The 18,525-nt window shown below is 39.1% G+C and overlaps 1 protein-coding gene across 2 annotated transcripts in view; it reads left to right on the top strand.

The window, feature by feature from the left end:
- Positions 1–1,495: 1,495 nt before the first annotated feature.
- Positions 1,496–18,525, top strand: part of FILIP1 (filamin A interacting protein 1) — a 136,187-nt gene continuing 119,157 nt past the window's right edge. For both annotated transcript variants that reach the window (XM_004390157.2, XM_004390156.2), the window contains exon 1: positions 1,496–1,783. In XM_004390157.2, coding sequence (XP_004390214.1) covers positions 1,508–1,783 — 276 coding nt within the window. In that variant the 5' untranslated portion in view covers positions 1,496–1,507. The remainder of the gene's footprint in view (positions 1,784–18,525) is intronic.

Below are 18,525 nucleotides of genomic sequence, written 5' to 3'. Positions count from 1 at the left end.
AGCAGGGAAGCATAAGAGATGTTCTAAAATTCTGAGAACTAATCACTGAGTGAACCTGAAAGCAGGGTGTCAGTGTCAAGGACCACTTCTTCCATTTCTATTGTTCAAAGTTAGGGTGTTGTAGAAAGTTCACATACACACAAAAGGATTCATTTGGTTGTACGAGTTCAGTTCAAAAAAAGAAGCAGGAATGTAGATTTCAAGATTGGTTGGAAGAACTGAATATTTGCTAACTGAAAGGAAACATCACACAACTGTATTTATTTTTCTATTAAAAACCTAGTGTTTTGAAAACTTCTTATTAGTTTCTCTGGTACGGTTGAGTTCATAAAGGAGATCTACTCTCAGATAACAAAGTCCCCTGTATTTTATCTGGAATGAGTAATGATAAACTTGCAGCTTAGTTGTTCAGAGAAAGGACTATTTATACGGTGAGTTGATTTGTTTTAAATAAACCCGTGCTCCAAGCTACTACAGTGAAACCTGTAAGAGCTAGAACTCAACAGGCCTGCCTTGTTTTTCAGGCTCTCACAAGCTTTCTGCCTTTAACAGGGTGCAGTCTTACCATTTTTCTATTGCTCTCTATTAGTAGAAAATATTTAAGTTTTCCTTCTCTGACAGGTTTCTGTCTTACTCAGATTCCAGCTTTCACAGGTTTTACTGTATATTTAAGCATTAAAGCAATGTTTGTAGTAGAGCCTCCAGGTATTAGAGCTTTCTTAAGAGCTCTCTGAGTCCTAGCTTTTGAATTCAGTATGTTTGTTTGTTAACATACTTATTGGTAGAGTTCTTTTGCTGGAAGACTGACAGAATTTGTAAAGCATTCATCACAGAATGACTTGAGTGGGCTATTCAGGGGGCAAGTTAGTATCTTAGCTGCTACTCCATCTTTTTTCTTTATTTTACCTAATATGTATTTTTGATTTTGAAATTGATCTGTTTTCTTCCAAATCTTGATGCTCTTATTATTACTGTACATAACTGACACAAAAACACTATGGAAAAACAATTCCATATCACGGAAAACTATGCCTCTTCTTGCCTTGCTTTTCCTTTTTCCTTGTTTTTGATGACCTTGGCAGTTTCAGGGAATACTGGTCAGGTATTTTGTAGCGTGTCCCTCAGTTTGGGTTTGTCTGATGTTTTTCTCATGATTAGACTGGGTTATGTGTTTTTGAAAGGAAGACCACAGAGGTAAAGTGTCATTATCATCACACTGTAACAAAGATAAATACTATTAATATGGTTTATCACTGAGGATATTAACCTTGATCATTTGGCTTGATCAGGTTAGAATCACTTTTTCTTGAAGACCACTAGAGCATTTTCCTGAGGAAGTTAACGATGCATTCATTACAGCTATAAAGAAAGCAATGGGAAATGCGTTTTTGGTTTTTCCTTACTGTTACTGTTGTAAGGCTGCTATACATTTCTGAGTATTTAGACAAAAATAATTTTAGTTGGTGGTAAAGAACATTTTATCTTTTTTCATGTGTTGTAGGTGGGAATGAGATCCCGGAACCAAGGTAGTGAAAGTTCATCCAACGGGCATGTCTCCTGCCCCAAATCCTCTATCATCAGCAGTGCTGATGATAAAAGTCTGTCAGAAGATCCGAAAAAGAAGAACAAATCAAATAGGAAGGAGGATGATGTCACAGCCTCAGGAACTGTCAAACGACACCTAAAACCATCTGGAGAAAGTGAACGAAAGAGTAAGAAGTCTCTGGAGTTATCTAAAGAAGACCTCATCCAACTACTCAGTATAATGGAGGGGGAGTTGCAGGTAGAGTCAAATTTTCTCAACTATTGTTTCTCTAGTTCCTAAACTCTAAAAAGCCTATGAACCTATTGCCCTCACTAGATTGTGGACTTCATAGAGAAAGGGACTACATCTTTCTTGTTCATTTCTAAATCCCTAGTGCCTGGCACAAGTTTGCACTGAATAAATATTAACTGAATGAATGAATAGGTACTGATTCCCACTTCAAGCTTCTGTAGAAGCAGAAAATTTCTTCATTATATGACTTTGGGAATAATTTAATAGAGGTACCAACACTTAGTAGATGCTAAGTTATCTAAATTAGCCATTGACTGCAGTTGAAAATGTATAAAAGTCATGATTATTAGAATGGAAATTTAAAGTCAGTTGTTACTTTTGCTTTTTTCCAGAAGGTAGATGAGAGATAGAAATAAAGAGAGATAGAGATAGGTGTGTGTGTGTGTGTGTGTGTGTGTGTGTGTGTGTGTGTGTGTATGGAGAGAGAGAGAAGGTATGGCTGAAATCAGTCTTGCTGCTCTACTCTTTTCTCATTTTTTAATAACTTTTAGCCTCAATTTTCTGTCACTTCACAGAAGTTGACATGCACACGAATAAGCAAGACATTGCTTTGTGAAGAGCCTAATACTTTCCCAAAGTATTATCAAGTCTCTTATCTCATTAGATCTCAGTTAGAACATGAGTATCATTATCTGGAAGAGGGGAAACGCTAACTTTTTTTGTTTGTGTGTGTGAGAAGATGACTATTATTTTATCAGTGAGAAAACTGAGGTCCAGGAGGGTTAAATGGTTTGCCTAAATCTCAAAAGATGTTTGGCAGAAGAGCTGGAACTAAAGCCCAGGTCTCCTGATTCTTGGTTCTGTGCTCTTTCCACTAAGGAGCCCTGGAGCACAATGGTTCAGCACTCGACTACTGACTGAAAGGCTGGCGGTTCCAACCCACCCAAAGGCTCTGTAGGAGAAAGACCTGGCAATCTGCTTCTATAAAGATTACAACCAAGAAAATCCTATGGGGGCATTTCTATTCTGTCATACGGGTCCTATGAGTTGGAAGTAGACTCTGCGACACCTAACAATAACAAGCTCCTTCCCTTACCAACTTCCGTCTATCAACTTTACCTCATTGCCGTGAGCCAGGTCCCCCTTTTTAAGGCCATATTTTTAGGGATCCAGGAAGGAGTTGGAATTCTTCAAAGTTTCTGAACCATGAACAGTTGTATTTCTGGAAGTTGGGGGACACTAACTTTTTTTGTGTATATGTGAGAAGAGGATGACTTAAGAGTGGAGTTGGTGTTTTTCTTTCTGTTTTTGTTTGATTCTTAGCTTGCATGAGCCGCTAAGGGAATACTAACAATTGCATGAAATGAAACCTTTGTTGGCTCACTGGTGCTGTTGGCATTAGAGAGGTTATTTGCAACCTACCCTAGACTAGGGTGGGCCAGCCTGCCCTGTTCCTGTTCTCATCTGTGTGTGCACATAGATAAGGAACTCCTGGAGAAAAGAAAAATACAAAGCATATAAAATTCCTGTTTAGAAAAACAAACAAATATGATTGAGCTTACCTTTTATGGGCTGAGAAAAATCACATTTGCATTTCACAGCAAGAGATGAAATTTTCCAGAGTGCCACCATGACTAAAAATAGCTTTGTCATTCCCAGAAGTCTGGTTAATGTTTTGCCTACTAACATTTATTGTGTTATAAGGCAGAATATATTGCTTCAGTTTTTTAAACTGCTGCCAGCCCACAGCTGTTGACCTGAGTGGAAGGTAAAATTGTTGCCTTGGGAACATTCACAAAGCAATGCCATCAGCTCACTTTTCCCCTGCCTGTGGTGGATTATGTGAAGCCCATGGCTCTAATTTCTATAGAAGGCTGTTCCTCATGGTAGTACCCTGGAAGATATTCAAGAATCATGTGGTTTTAGTGGTTATGGAGGTGCTAGATACGGTTCCAGAGCCTAGGCATGCAAAATGTAAGCCTGCATACCCAGGACATTAAAGAAATTAGCCAGCAGGCTCCACTGAAATACATTTTGCTTTCCATTAATCTTTATAAATACAGGCTACTTTATCTTACACAATAGATGTATTCCTGACAGCTGTAAATAAGTAAAAATTTTAAGATATTTGTGGGGGAGACAGTGGAGGAAAAAGGAATGAAGGACCTGGGATTTTATGGAATTCCATGGTAAATTCATTTGTAAAGCAATCTCCCATACATACACACACACATATTTGTAAGTATATGTGTTTGAAAATGTGGATGTTGCAATATTAGATTTGTTTAAAATGAGAGTGTTCCTATATTTAGAGCTGTAGATATATGTTCTTGTAGTAGACATTTGTTCTGTTAGCATTGTCACATGAGGGGGGGGGGTATTGTAGCTAAGAGTGGGAGGCAGCTGGCATTAGCAAGTGTGAGTGGGCTGGTGAAAATGTGGCAGCCACATGCCAGCTTTGCCAGCCTAGAGATAAGAAAAAAAAATCTAGAGCTGGTGCTGGGAAGATAGGCATGGACATCACTCATGAGGTAAGTTACCTCAGCTTAGGCCCATATATCACCTGACTTGACATGCATGGAGGATTTAGTGAGTTATCTCCCAAATCTCCAAAGACCACCTATTGTTCTCCCTTTATGGGGGTGTCTGTATGTGACTACTAACCAAAAGATTGGAGGTTCAAACCCACCCAGAGGTGTCTTGGAAGTAAGGCCCGGCAATCTGCTTTTGAAAACCCTATGGAGCCTTGAAAACCCTATGGAACCCAGTTCTACTCTACACACATGGAGTCACCATGAGTCTGAATTGACTCAACGGCAACTAATAACAACAATAACAAATATGTGACTCAAATGCCCCTACTCTGGAGGTGGTGTTCAAAGGTTGTGTAAAATATTAGGGCTGACGGGTACCTTTTGAGGTGTTTTATCTACCTGCTTTATATTACAAATTTGAAACTTGAACACTCAGGTTATTTGATTTGCCCAAGTCACATAGCAATTTAGTTATAGTTTGCTCTAGATTCATTGCTCAGTCCAATGTTCTTCCCATTATACCATTTTATACTCTGGGGGTATTCAAGGGTGGTTGTAGTTCAGAACCTTGATATTGATTTCCTGGTTTCCAGAATTTCTTTGAAGTAGACTCACATTGCAAACTTGGGGGCCAAAACCATTTTGTGAAAAGATGAGACTTTTTAGGTAAAATAAATTGAGGAAAGTTTCTTTCACATGAGGGTGGTGGAATATGATCTGAGCCTTGAAGTTTGGTGAGATCTGGATGGTGAGAAAAGTGGAGGAAGCGGGGGATGCCATATGGCCACACAAGTTGGGCACTACACCACCCCGGAGGCTATATATTCACTACTCTATGAGTGATTTGCGCTGGAGTTGTACAACAGCGTGCCCTTGGAGGATGGGAACTACTGGTCAAAAGAAGTAGGGTAACACAGAGAGAAATGGGCTTGTAATATTTGGGAGATAAGACCAAGATCAGTCAGCCTGTAGGAGATGTGCATGGAAGTAACTTGTGGAAAAGGTAGAGATGAAGGATCACTCAGGCTTTTCATGCCAATTTTCTCCTCAGACTCCTTTTTTGATCTTTCTCATATTCTCCAACTCCATATCCAGGGTTTTGGACATTGTAGGCAATTCTGTGTGTTTTTTGAGAGATGCAACTAGGCTGGTACACCAGTTGCCTGCCACTCTGGAGTCTGTTGAGTGATCTATGGAATTTGTTGAACGAACATTATAAATAGCACATTTACTGTTCGTGTTAACTTTGCAAAATTTGCAGATTTGATTTTTTTTTTTTTGGTTGTTGCTGTTGTTGCCAGTTTGGGTATCCAGTGAACTCCAGAAATGCTCTTTTAATGGACAAATATTAGAAATGGAGTTGCCCTTCCCAGGGAGTTTTGTGTTTTAAGAAGTCTTTCTAGAGCCAGTGATGTCATGACCCTTGTCTTGGGGAGGGAGGTCTTCCAGACCCTTCAAGCCCCACCTCAGCAGATGCAGGTCTGTCATCTCAGCACAATGACTGACTGGCATTGCCAGCATAGAAGCAGCTGGGATGGTTTCCATTATTACACTTCTGTCATTGGCTGCTTCCAATAACAAGTGCTTTCTAATAAATTGGAACATTGTTAATCTCTGGGTGAGAAACTGGTTACATATTTTCCAGACTAACTGAAAGCAAGAAATAGTACACCCAGGCCATCACTTTGGACATCATGATTAATTTCTTCTTGTATTTGTCCAAAAATAGCACTTGGGAGACTCTTAAGAAGCCAGTCAACTTGGCTGTACTAAAAACAATAAAATTTCAAAGGAATCGGTACTTACATCAAAAAGCTATACTACAGAAAACTTGGTAAAAGGATATTCTTGTAAAATTATTTAAAACGACATAGATTAATTCTTTTTCTTGATGGAAAATTTTAGCCATTTTACATAGTAAATTCCCATCATATATTCAAGTGGATATATTTTGGAAAAGTCAATCTCAAATTGAGTTTTGTCTTTTTTCCCTTTGTGTTTATAGTTAATTCTTCACTCTCTGTGCATAAGGAGGTACAGAAAAAATTAGATAACACAACTAAGTAATGCACCACTATTCCTTCTGGCTCTGGTGTTCACCATGGTAAGTCAGAGACAGGGTCACTGACACACTGAGAAATCTATCTTCATCCTGGGTGACTGGCAGAAGGCGGCATTATATTTTAAAGATGATATATGAAATAGATAATATGCTTATGTACTGTTAGAAGCTTCCTGTATTCTCTCCTTTTGGAGTTCGTAGGCATTTTCTTTAATATTGCTCGCTAGTTTCTCTTTACTTCTCTACCACCTACTATAGGTGTGCCTTCTGTCTGCTTTTCTTTCTCACTAAGAGAGAGTTTATCCATTCTCAGGGCTTTAATTAATTAAATAAAAATTGATTAATCTTATAAAATGTAAGGCACATTACTATGCTAAAGGTCTGAGTAATACAAAGATGAAAAACAATAATACTTGTACCTAAATTTTGATGAGCTCCTACTATGTGCCAAGAACGGTTTTAGGCACTGGGCATTACAGCAGTCATTAAGAAAGAGCTCATGATCTGGTAGGACAGATCATCTAGAGGGTAAAATGTACAAATTTGTATCATTGAAATACAAATTATGGTAATGCAAAGGAGGGAAAGATTATTTTTACCTGAGGAGATGAGGGAAAGCTTCACTGAAGAGTCAGGCCCTGAAGAAAGAGTAGGTTTTGGACAAATAGAAATGAGTGCAGGGACCAACATGAACAAAAATCGAACACAGAGTGGGTAGGAAAGTATGGGCCACATTTATCTGATACTCTGGCTTTGATGGAGAAGCATTTGGTGGGGGTAAAACTACTTGACACTCCTATTTGGACAGTACAAATAAAACATCCAAAAAAAGAATAGTCAGAAGGTATGAGTATCACCAGGGGCAGTGGAGTGATGCAGAAGCCAAGGGAGTCAAAATTGTCAAGAAGACGGGAGAAGTTGGAACAGTCATATCATCAGAGAGGTCCAGCCTTTGTGTTTGTGAATCTGAAGGTCATCGTGAATGTTTGCCAGAGCAGTTTCAGTGACGCATAAACCCTTCTTCAGTGGGTTGAGAAGTGAATAGAGGTTAAAGAAATAGTGTAACAAATACTGTTGAAAATCCAAGTGTTTAGAGAATCAAAAATCTTTTTTTTTTGGTAAGAGTTAACCAGATTTACTGGATTCTGACCCAGCTTAAGAGGGTAAATTTTCTTCTTCTTTAGTGTAGTGGTAAATTCTTTGTCTGTACAGAGTAAGGCCTTACACATTTGTTGACCACCTGATGTGAAATCACCTTGTTGCTTTCCTCTACTTTTAGACTTTCAGTGAAACATGGTATCATTAAGAAGTAAAAGGTTAAAATAATGTGACTTGAATACCAAGTCTTACAGGAAAGTGTGGAAGAATCCAAAAGGTTTGGTAGTTGGCCCCATTTGTGTTGACTTTGGGCCTCAGTTTATTTCCCATCTGTATAACGAGAATATTTCCTACCTTCTGGGATTTTATGATTTCTAAATTTAGCAAATATAAATGTTATTTAGAGAAGTTTGGATGAGAAAGGCAGAGAGAAATGTAGAATAGTAGCTAAGGAAAACTCAGGTCAGTGGAGGGTTTTTAATGATGAAAGGGACTTTACTGTGTTTATGGGTTAGCAGGTTACAGGACCATAAAGGAGCAGTGTTAAGATATGAGAAAGAGCAAGAGTTTTTGATGAAGCAGAGGTTTGGAGGAGGCAAGAGGAAGGAATCAAAGGTATGATTTTGGGGTGACCTTGGTTTTGACCTTGAAAGGGAGAGAGACCATCTTCTGTGACAGAGGGAAGGAGGAAAGAGGAAGAATGGGTTGGGAAAGAGGTAAGTTTTTAGCTGAGAGGTGGGAGGCTGAGAAAGATCTCCCTAAAGCTTCAGCATTCTTAGCATGCTGAATGCAAAGTTATATTCTGCTGAATGTGAGGAGGCCTGAGCCAAGAGTGGTTTTGAAGATAACTGTGTACATGCTGAATCGTTGCAGAAGGGAATGTGAGAGCAATGTGATTACGTATAAATAGGAGCATTGGTGAGTGGAGTTTAAGATTTAGCAAGGAGAGAGACCATGCATTTGCAGTGGCACCAGCCTGCTTAGCAGCTTGGGAATAAAAAAGGAGACATTTTATAGCACTGGATCTAGGGTTGGGCTTTTTCCAAGAGGGTGCAGTGGGAGGACTGGGGTACAAGAAAGTGGAGTGGGTTGGTGAGACAGTGTTCGGTGAAGAAGAGATATTGGAAGAGCCGATCAGGTCAATGGGAGGATGGGCAAGAGAGGACTGGAAAGACAGAAGGCTGGGCTATTTGCATTTAAGGTTTCTGTGTGGGGCAGTGCAGTTTTAAATATGTAAGATCTTGGATGTGGCCCTGGGAGTGGTAGTGAAGGCAATTGAAGTTTATGAGGCTGAGGAATGGTATAAATCTCTCATACACAAGTTAAAACCTCATAGGATGATGGCAGGATTTGAAGTGGAGAGTCAACCTGTATCCTTTAGTAAATATGAAGGTTGAGGACTAGAAAGTCCGCAGGTAACTGCTGCCAGACTGCTTTTTCTAAAGTATTTCTCTGATTATGTCATTGACTTGCTTAAGAATTCAGAGGAGGTCCCTAGACCTTATCAGATTGAAATTAAAATTGCTTAGACTGGTTTGCAAAAGCTATTTATTAGCTGGCTCTCCTTTAGCTATTAAAGCTCTTCTTTAGTGCTCCTCAACATGACCATCCTATCCAATCAGGCAGTGTCTACATTCTTCCCCAACCCAACCATGACACATACACCCACACACATAAACCCCAACATTACCCCCATTCCTAGTGTTTTTTCTTCTTATGCGTCTTTATACTTTTTCCACCTCCAGAGTACTTACAAGACAGAGATTGGGACTCTCTAAGACTATTCAAGACATGTGTTTCTTCTTGTTTTATCCTACACTTCCCTCCCATACCAGTCAGTATTTCTTCTAGGAACCACTCAAGGATTACCTTCTCTGTGAAGACTTCTCTAACTACTTGCTCCCTGACAGTTATTTTTCTTTTGCCCTGAAATCCTACACTACTTAAACCCCAGTGTGGACCATAACATTCCATGTACTTATATCTTGTTACCTGAAACATCTTTCTGAGAAAGGAGCTCTATCTTCTGCTTTTTTCATATGCCTCATTGTACCTAGAAGAGGGCTAGGCATATAACTGTCGGTCTATTAGTAACTGATGATTAATCTTGAAATGTCCTAATATTTATACACCTCAGAAGGCAAGTCATAAAGATTAATTTTTAATGTCTGCAAAACAATTTGAACTACATAGAGAAAACAAAAGTGCCAGAGTTTATATAAAGTTATCATTGAATTTACAGGAATGGCCACATATATTTACAACGGTATTCCTGCTACAATACTATGATTCTCCTTTCTGTCATCTTTAATAAGAGATGCCATGATGTCATTGAAGAAGGTGATAATCAGCTCAGATGAAATTACCTAGCGCAACCAAGCACAATAGGCTTATCCTACAGGGGCATCATTTATCATCTTTTTCTTTAAAGATGAGTGTTCTTTTCCTAAATGAGTTCCATTGTCACATGGTAAGGCCTCCCTCCAATCTCTGTGCTTCTGAAGAATGAGGCTTTTAACCACTCTCTATGGCTTTTTAAATTGATGATTCATCTGCACTTAATATGCTCCATCTTTAGAATCCTGGGTAAGGTCACCCTGAGCAAGGCTGCCCAGTGAAACCTCACACCGCCAAAATGGTCCACACGCTGAGAATGGTATGTCTTTGGTAAGTTTAGGAGGCAGCAAAGAGACAGGTTGCTTTCTGATTAAAATCAGGACCAGATTTGATCCTTTGTTGAATATGATGCTTCAGAATCTCATGTGTCCAGTAGTATTGTCAGTATTTTGGCAAAGAGCTTTGGTGTCTGATTTTCATTATTCAGGCAGAATACTTCAGTGTTCCTAATAGAATCAGAAAGTTGGCTTCTCTTCAGTGAGAATAATATACTCATTGGCACTAGAGGAGAGAACCTTGATTTTTTTGAGAAATGTAAAAAAGTAGTCTTAATAAAGAAAATATCCTATAAAATAAGTCTTTTTATTATTTTATGAGCCTCTGGACATGTGATAAAATACTAAATAGGGTAATATGTGAAAGACTGAGATTCTCCCCCAAAAGTCTGAAGCCTGTATTTTTTTCAGTGAAGATGGTCTCTATTAATTTGGTAAACAAAATTATTTCTAAATATTTCTGAATTCTAACTTACCTGTGTTTCCCAATTATTTGAGCTTGGGCTCCTGTCAAATGGAGCTGTTTTCAAATAAAATTCAAGTTCGTACAAATAAACATTATGAGAAATGTATGCTTAAATAGAGTAGAATTGGGGGCATGATGAATTTGTGATTCCAGAAGGACTTCCAGAGGAAGACGTCAGGTAGAACACTGCCAGGTCTGAAGTTCAGGGGAGACTGCACTGTCCAATAGAAATTTCTGTGAAAATGAGCATGTTTTATACATGAGTTGTCTGATGTGGTAGTCACAAGCCTCATGTGACCTGTGAACACTTGAAATGTGGCAAGTATGGCCTAAGAACTGAATTTCAGATTTTATTTAACTTGAATTAATTTAAATTTAAATAGCCATATGTGGTTTGTTGTTGTTAGGTGCCATCAAGTCGCGTCTGACTTACAGCGACCCTACGTACAACAGAGCAAAACACCGCCTGGTCCTGTACCATCCTCATAATCGTGGCTATGTTTCAGCCCATTATTGCAGCCACAGTATCAATCCATCTCTTTGAGAGTCTTCCTCTTTTACGCTGGCCCTCTACTTTACCAAGCATGATGTCCTTCTCCAGGGACTGGTCCTTCCTAATAACATGTCCAAAGTACATGAGACAAAGTCTCCCCATCCTCACTTCCAAGGAGCATTCTGGCTGTACTTCTTTCAAAACAGATTTGTTTGTTCTTCTGGTAGTCTATGGTATATTCAATATTCTTCACCAACATCATAATTCAGAGATGTGAATTCTTGTTCAGTCTTCTTTATTCATTGTCCAGCTTTCAAGTGAATATGAGGCGATTAAAAATACCATGACTTGGGTCAGGTGTACCTTAGTCCTCAAAGTGACATCTTTGCTTTTTAACACTTTAAAGAATTCTTTTGCAGCAAATTTGCCCAATGCAATGTGTCATTTGATTTCTTGACTGCTGTTTCCATGGGCATTGATTGTGGATCCAAGTAAAATGAAATCTTTGACAACATCAATATTTTCTCTGTTTATCATGGTGTTGCTTATTGGTCCAGTTGTGAGAATTTTTGTTTTCTTTATGAGGAGTTGCAATCCTTACTGAAGGCTGTAATCTTTGGTTTTCGTCAGGAAGTGCTTCAAGTCCTCTTCACTTTCAGCAAGCAAGGTTGTGTCATTTACGTATCACAGGTTGTTAATGAGTCTTCCTCCAATCCTGATGCCCCGTTCTTCTTCATTCAGTTCACCTTCTCGGATTATTTGCTCAGCATTCAGATATGTAGCTAGTGACTACTATATTGGACAGTGCCTGTATAGAGAAACACAGCACTTATTTGAAGAGACCATAGCTGAAGCTAAAGGCTAGAGAATATAAGGAAAGAAGACAAGGCGAAGGACAGACACTTAGAGAATACCTATGGTTATGGCTGAGGAGAAGGAAAAGAACTGGCCAAAGAGGAAGTGAGACATGGTTAGAGAGAAAAGAGGGGGATCAGAACAGTGATGTGTCATAAATATAGGGAGGGTAGAACTTTAGAAAGAAGACATTTATTGTTTCCAATGCTGCTGTGAAGATGGAGGATGAAAACTGAGATCAGGGCATTTATTGAGCTGACCTTTAGAAGGTGAGAGGTTGATAATGGGATTGCTGGGTGTTCTGTAGTGTGTGGACAAACTAAACTTTTGAGAGGTTTATGGATAGAGAAAGATGGCAGGGCTGTATCTGAGGGGAGAGTAGGGGCAGGAGAAAGCTTCTTTTGTTTTTGGAGATTTGTTTTGAAAGGGGTCACTGTAGCAGGTTTGTAGATGTTAGATACAGACTTCTCCCTTCATAATCCCCTTTGTCCCTTTCATCCTCCACAGACACTTTGATCTTCTGCTTTAGTTTAGGAGATTGAGGTCTTCACAGCCTCTACCCATCTTAAAAATCTCCGTTCATTGGCTTCCCTTTCTCTCCCATCCCCTTCACTAAGAGAGAAGTATCACTTTTTGTCAAGGTTGGTCATGTTGACTTGATCCTACCACCTTCCTGACTAACGTACACACTCCCCTTTTACCCTTTCCTCCCCAACCCTGCATCTTCCTCGTGCCTATCCTTACTAAAACCAAAAAACCAAACCCATTGCTGTCAAGTCAACTCTGACTCATACTAGTCCTATAGGACAGAGTAGTACTGCCACATAGGGTTTCCAAGGAGGGGCTGGTGGATTTGAACTGCCGACCTTTTGGTTAGCAGCCTGAGCTCTTAACAACTGCACTACCAGGGCTCCTCCTATTGCTGCTAACCAACAACAAACCAACCCATTGCTGCTGAGTGGATTCCAACTCATAGCGACCCTATAGGACAGAGTAGAACTGCCCCATAGAGTTTCTAGGGAGCGCCTGGTGGATTTAAACTGCCAATCTTTTGGTCAGCAGCCTGAGCTCTTAACCACTACGCCATCAGGGTTTCCCTATTCCTACTAGCGCTCCCATATTCACCCACTGGTTGGAGGCCTGAAAACTTTCCATATAAAGGAAGCTAGATTGATTAAAGCTTTGGGTCCTCTAGACATGGAATTACTGTCAGCAAGGCCTCTGCCCTCCCTCCACACTCCCCCTTACCTCCAGTACCCCCACCCTCAACCGCCCCAGGAAATTTGAACATGGTCTGTTTAGGATCCTTTTTTCTAATCTTTCCCTGATTGCGTACTTACTTCACGTCTCTCCCTCCTCCCTAATCAGGTACTTATATCCGCACATGGTTGAATTTGTCTCTGTCTTTTTCTATATTGTTTGATTCTTTTTAACAAGACCTCCACTTGTCCATGTCTTACTTTTTAAGAACTATTTTAAATTATAAATTCCTAGAGGGCAGATACTATCTATAAAACACTTGATAGATGCTTTTTATAAACTACTTTGTAGTTCTAATTGGTTAATAAGAAGGGATTTTTAAAAAAACAAATAATGGATTAGCATGTTTATTTTTTCTGGAAGTATTGCATGTTAAATTTAGTGGTTTGGCTTTGGCGGAATCTTCATCCAAAGGGTAAGGTTAGTCCAAGAAAATACTAGATCAGGGTGAATATTCTGGCTTCGCCTGAGTATCTAACATCTGCATCACTTTATATATTTTCTCCTTGGATGTGTTAGGCCAATATTAGTGGGAGAGCTGACTCTCAACCAGGAACCAGGTGGAACTCAGCCTGAGAACATTGCTACCATAATCTTCTTATTCCTGATGAAATGATAGGATGTCTGGGATTTGTTTTAAAATGCCCCAGCTCCCGGGGAGTAGATGAAACAAGATCGGCAAAATGCTAATAATGTTGAAGATTGATGGTTCATTATATTATTCTGTTTACTTTGGTGTATGTTTGAAACTTTTCCATAATATAAAGTTGAAAAAACAAATAAATGACATACGAAATGAAAAAAGAAAATAGTAATGTCTGCTTTCCTTTCTGTGTTGCCTACTATGTGCCAACAGCATCATTATTTTTAATACAATTAACTCTACAGGGTTTGATGAAGAATAAGTGAAGGCTCAGATGTGACCCCAGGAGCACCCCAGTAACGTGTACCGTGATGTTCTGATCCCAAAGCCAGTGTTCTTTCCATTTAGCACACTTACACTAAGACTGTAGTATCGCATTGTTTTAGCATTTTGCTTTTGTTTTTAATCCTACTTTATGCTAAGACTGAAAGCTAATGATTTTAAATCATGTTAAATCAACACATGTATATTAAGGGCCTATCATATGGCAGAGAAATAATATATTGCTATTATTTTAGTAGCCCAAGTGGAAGAGAAAACTCTAGAAAAGAGAACCCTAGTCCACAAATAGGGAGAACAGACATCTATTATTCACCAACAGAATATTTCTCATACAAAACAACAAATTTTGAAATTTCTAAAACTTGAGATACTTTTTTTTTTTTTTATCTCTAAATCATGGCTTGAATTGATCTTTAGTTTCTCTTCAAGAGTCTGCCTCATCTCTAAAACTGCATTTTTTTTTTTCTTTTTCTATTCTTCTCCATGGGACTTTACAAAACTGAACAATAGAAATCACTTGTAATGAACCCAATCATGAAAGATGCCATGAACTGGTGATTGAAAACATTGAAAAGTAAAATCTTTAAATTAGGTACATTTTTTTCTATTAATTCATCATGAAAATCTTATAATTTTTTTTTTACAGGCATTTAATGTTTCTATGAATAAAATGCAGACCAGCATGCCTAGACCATGGTGCATTTAAACTGATGGTGTTCAAATAAGTGAGACGTCTTGCAAGGTTCTGACATTGCTTACAACTTCTAGCATCTTGACGTTGTTCAAAAACCCCTGGACCAGCCTTCAGCCTCTCCTTTATTCCCTTCTGTCTTCTGAACAGTTCCAATGACACTCCTGTAGGTTACTAAGCAGACTTAGTAGATAAAGAATGACCTTTTCTTAGGTACTTCCTTCCTCATGATCTCCCCGTCTTTCTGCTCCAGTGATCCTCAGGGGCCCTTTCCTGGTGCAGTGGTCATGGAGGGAGTGTTTTGAACCTCACGTGACCTCTTACATCCTCTGGTTTGCGAGGTGGGGTTACAAGTGCAGACAAGGTGGGGGGATATTTTTCTTTGCAAAGCTAATTGGCCCTTGTGGGATTTGAAATCTGATTTCATAAGCACCACATCAACCAGTCATAGAATGGCCTCAAAACACATGAAGGTCTCAAAGAGAGTCATGTCATATGACTATCAATAGAGAAATGTTTTTATCCCAAAAGTCTGTATTTAAAAGAGAAAGCAGGTGCAAGTGGCCATCTAAGATGCATCAATTGGTCCCAACCACCTGGAGTAAAGGAGAATAAAGAACACCAAAGACACAAGGAAAGTATTGGCCCAAGAGATAGAAAGGACCACATAGACCAGAGACTTCATCAGCCTGAGACCAGAAGAACTAGATGGTGGCCAGCTACTACCAATGACTACCCTGACAGGGAACACAACGAGGGTCCCTGATGGAGCAGGAGAAAGCTGGGGTGCAGAACTCAAATTCTAGTCAGAAGACCAGACTTAACGGTCTGAATGACACTGGAGGAACCCCAGAAAGCATGGCTCCCAGATTATCAGCCCAGAACTAAAACAATTTCCGAGGCCAGCTCTTCAGACAAGGATTGGACTGGATTGCGGGACATAAAGTGATACTCATGAGGAGTGTGCCTCTTAGCTCAAGCAGATACAAGTGACTAAATGGCTAGCTTCTGTCTAGAGGTGAGATGGGGAGGCAGAGAGGGTTAGGAGCTGGCTGAATGGACATGGGGAATCAGGGATGGAAAGGAGGAGTGTGCTGCCACAGTATGGGGAGAGCAATTAGAGTCACATAACAATGTATATATACATTTTTGTATGGGAGACTAACTTGAAATGTAAACTTCATTTAAACTGCAACAATAAATTTAAAAAAATAAAAATAAATAAAAGAGAAAGCAGAAAGGGCACTGATGAAAATTGTTGAAATCATTGCACTGTGATATTAGTGCATAATTGAAAGAAAAGACATAAACTCTAATTAAAGAAGAGTATTATCAGCTTGAGTATTTTGGGCTAATACGTAACTGTATCTGTGGATGCAGTCTTTTGCTTCAACAATGTATATGTTTGTACTGGCAGAAAAGGACTTCTGTTGAACTCTCCAAACAGCGGCCATTACGGTAATCTCTAGCAATACTTACTCCAATGTTAAACATTTCCTGATTAAGGGCCTGAAAGGAAACAGGAAACAATGTGCACAAATTTTAGCAGACTCTCTGCACATTTGCAAGTCCATGGCTCTGTGGGGAATAGCTAATTTATGAGAAAAATCAGCTGTAAGCCAAGGGTTTGTATGTTCCTAAGCAGATGTAGGAAATGGTCTCACAGGTTTAAAATCCACGCTTGCACCAATGAAAGTTAATGTCCCTTAAGCAGTGTTGTTGCTGTTACTGAACCTTAAATAGGTCTTCCCAGAGATAACATGTTATAATGCCATCTTAGAATAATGAAAAGAAAAAAATTTATGTGTGTGTGTGTGTGTGTGTATTTTTAAAATAACAAACTTTTTTAAAATCTGGAAACAATGTTTGAGAAGAACTGTGTTCTGAAATAATCAAAATGTGCATACTTTTTTTTAATGGAGTGTGAATTCCTGGCTTTGAGTTTACAAAGAACAAGCATGTGAATGTAAATAAGATCAATGCTTCATACAGAGAATGAGCTCTGCGTGTTTATCTTTGCAATAGCTGACCTGACTTGTTTATCGATGATTTTGGTCTAACATGTCAGCCTGAAGTGCCAAGAATGCTAACTGTAAAATACCTGGGTAAAGACCCTGCCTGAAAAGAAACTTCCACATTCTGACTGGGAGATACTCCCAGGCCACCAGAGTGTTGAGCATTGGAATCTCTGAACAATGCAATTCTGTCTCTCTCCAGAACTATAATTGCTTAAGTGGGACGGGATATAGGCTTCTCCCTGTTCACCTGTGTGACAAGACGCAGGCGATTGTGCGAGCCCATCCCCTCCTGAGTCTCACTGTAATAGGAGGCCTCATTGCAGTGATCTTCTGAGCTTTCACAGATAGCACACTCTTGTCTACTCACAGCAGAGAGAGGATCAAAAACCTGGTCATTCTTATTGATTATCTACCACCGTATGACAATTGATTCAACTGACAAAAGAATAATTGACAGGCATGTTGGAATGCCAGCCAGGTGCTCAGATTTTCAGTAGGTACTGGAGAGGGATATGGGCAAAGAATAAGGCAGAGTCTCTGACATCAAGTAGCTAGAGAGACTGGCAAAGGAAAAAGAGCAAACAATATAAGACAATGTATAAACAGATCTAAGGAGTTCAAAGGCCTAAAAAAAATACCCCTGACATTCCATCCTTTCTACTTTCCTCTCTATTTTTACTCATTCTTTCTACAAATTATACCAGGACTCTTTTCTTCAGTTATAAACAAAAGGTTGCCGTATAAATGTCCATCTGGTCAATATGTTATTAGACTATGAACATGAATATATTCACTTTACTGGTATCATATGTCAAATATGGCAGGAGATTTTTAATGTCACAGTGTTTACACTTAATGAGATGGATTTATGGTTTATGAGAAACATGGAATTATACAATTCTGGAGCTGAAAGGGATGTGCGATATTGTTCCAGTCCAATTCCCTTATGTAGAGATGAGGGAACTGAATCGTTACATTTATCAGAAGAGCCGATACCTAAACCACGGGGGCCACATATGATTTTCCTGGCCGTTGAAATTTTTCTATAAGGACAGGCTAGCTGTTTGCTGCCTTTCATCAGTCTGTAAACAGCACTACATTTTTATTCTTTGGCCTTCTGGGGATTCTTTTATTTGCTCATAATATTTTTACTGAGAACCTATACTCTTCTCACTGAATTGAACCCTATGGGAAATATTAAAGATGTAAGAATTTCAGGTGTAGGGACAGCTTCAATTTAGCTAGAGTAAAAGCAGGGCTAGAGGAAACATACATTGGAAATATAAGCAGGAACACAAAAGAAACAGCCAAATAAAAAATATTGGAACTCTATTGAGTAAGAGTGATGTGATTAGTCTGAACTTCCTAAAGGGAGATTTGAAGTAGGAGTTTAAAGAAGTGGTAGATGCATAAAAGCATGTCAGTTTGCCAAAGCTGAATTTAAATTCAGAAGGACACTTAAGAAATCTGAATTTTTTTTCAATTTGATCTCACATAGATAATTCTTTTATTTTTTTGTAACTTAGATGAAGGTTTGCAGAACAAATAGTTTCGCATTAAACAGGTAGTACACATATTGCCCTATGACAATGGTTAACAACCTCACGACATGTCAACACTGTCCCTTCTCAACCTTGGGTTCCCTATCACCAGCTTTCTTGTTCCCTCCTGCCT

Source organism: Trichechus manatus, unplaced genomic scaffold (assembly GCF_000243295.1).
Source record: "Trichechus manatus latirostris isolate Lorelei unplaced genomic scaffold, TriManLat1.0 scaffold00287, whole genome shotgun sequence".
NCBI classification, from domain to species: domain Eukaryota; kingdom Metazoa; phylum Chordata; class Mammalia; order Sirenia; family Trichechidae; genus Trichechus; species Trichechus manatus.
Note: the sequence above shows the minus strand (reverse complement) of the source record. Positions and strands in the feature narration are given on the sequence as shown.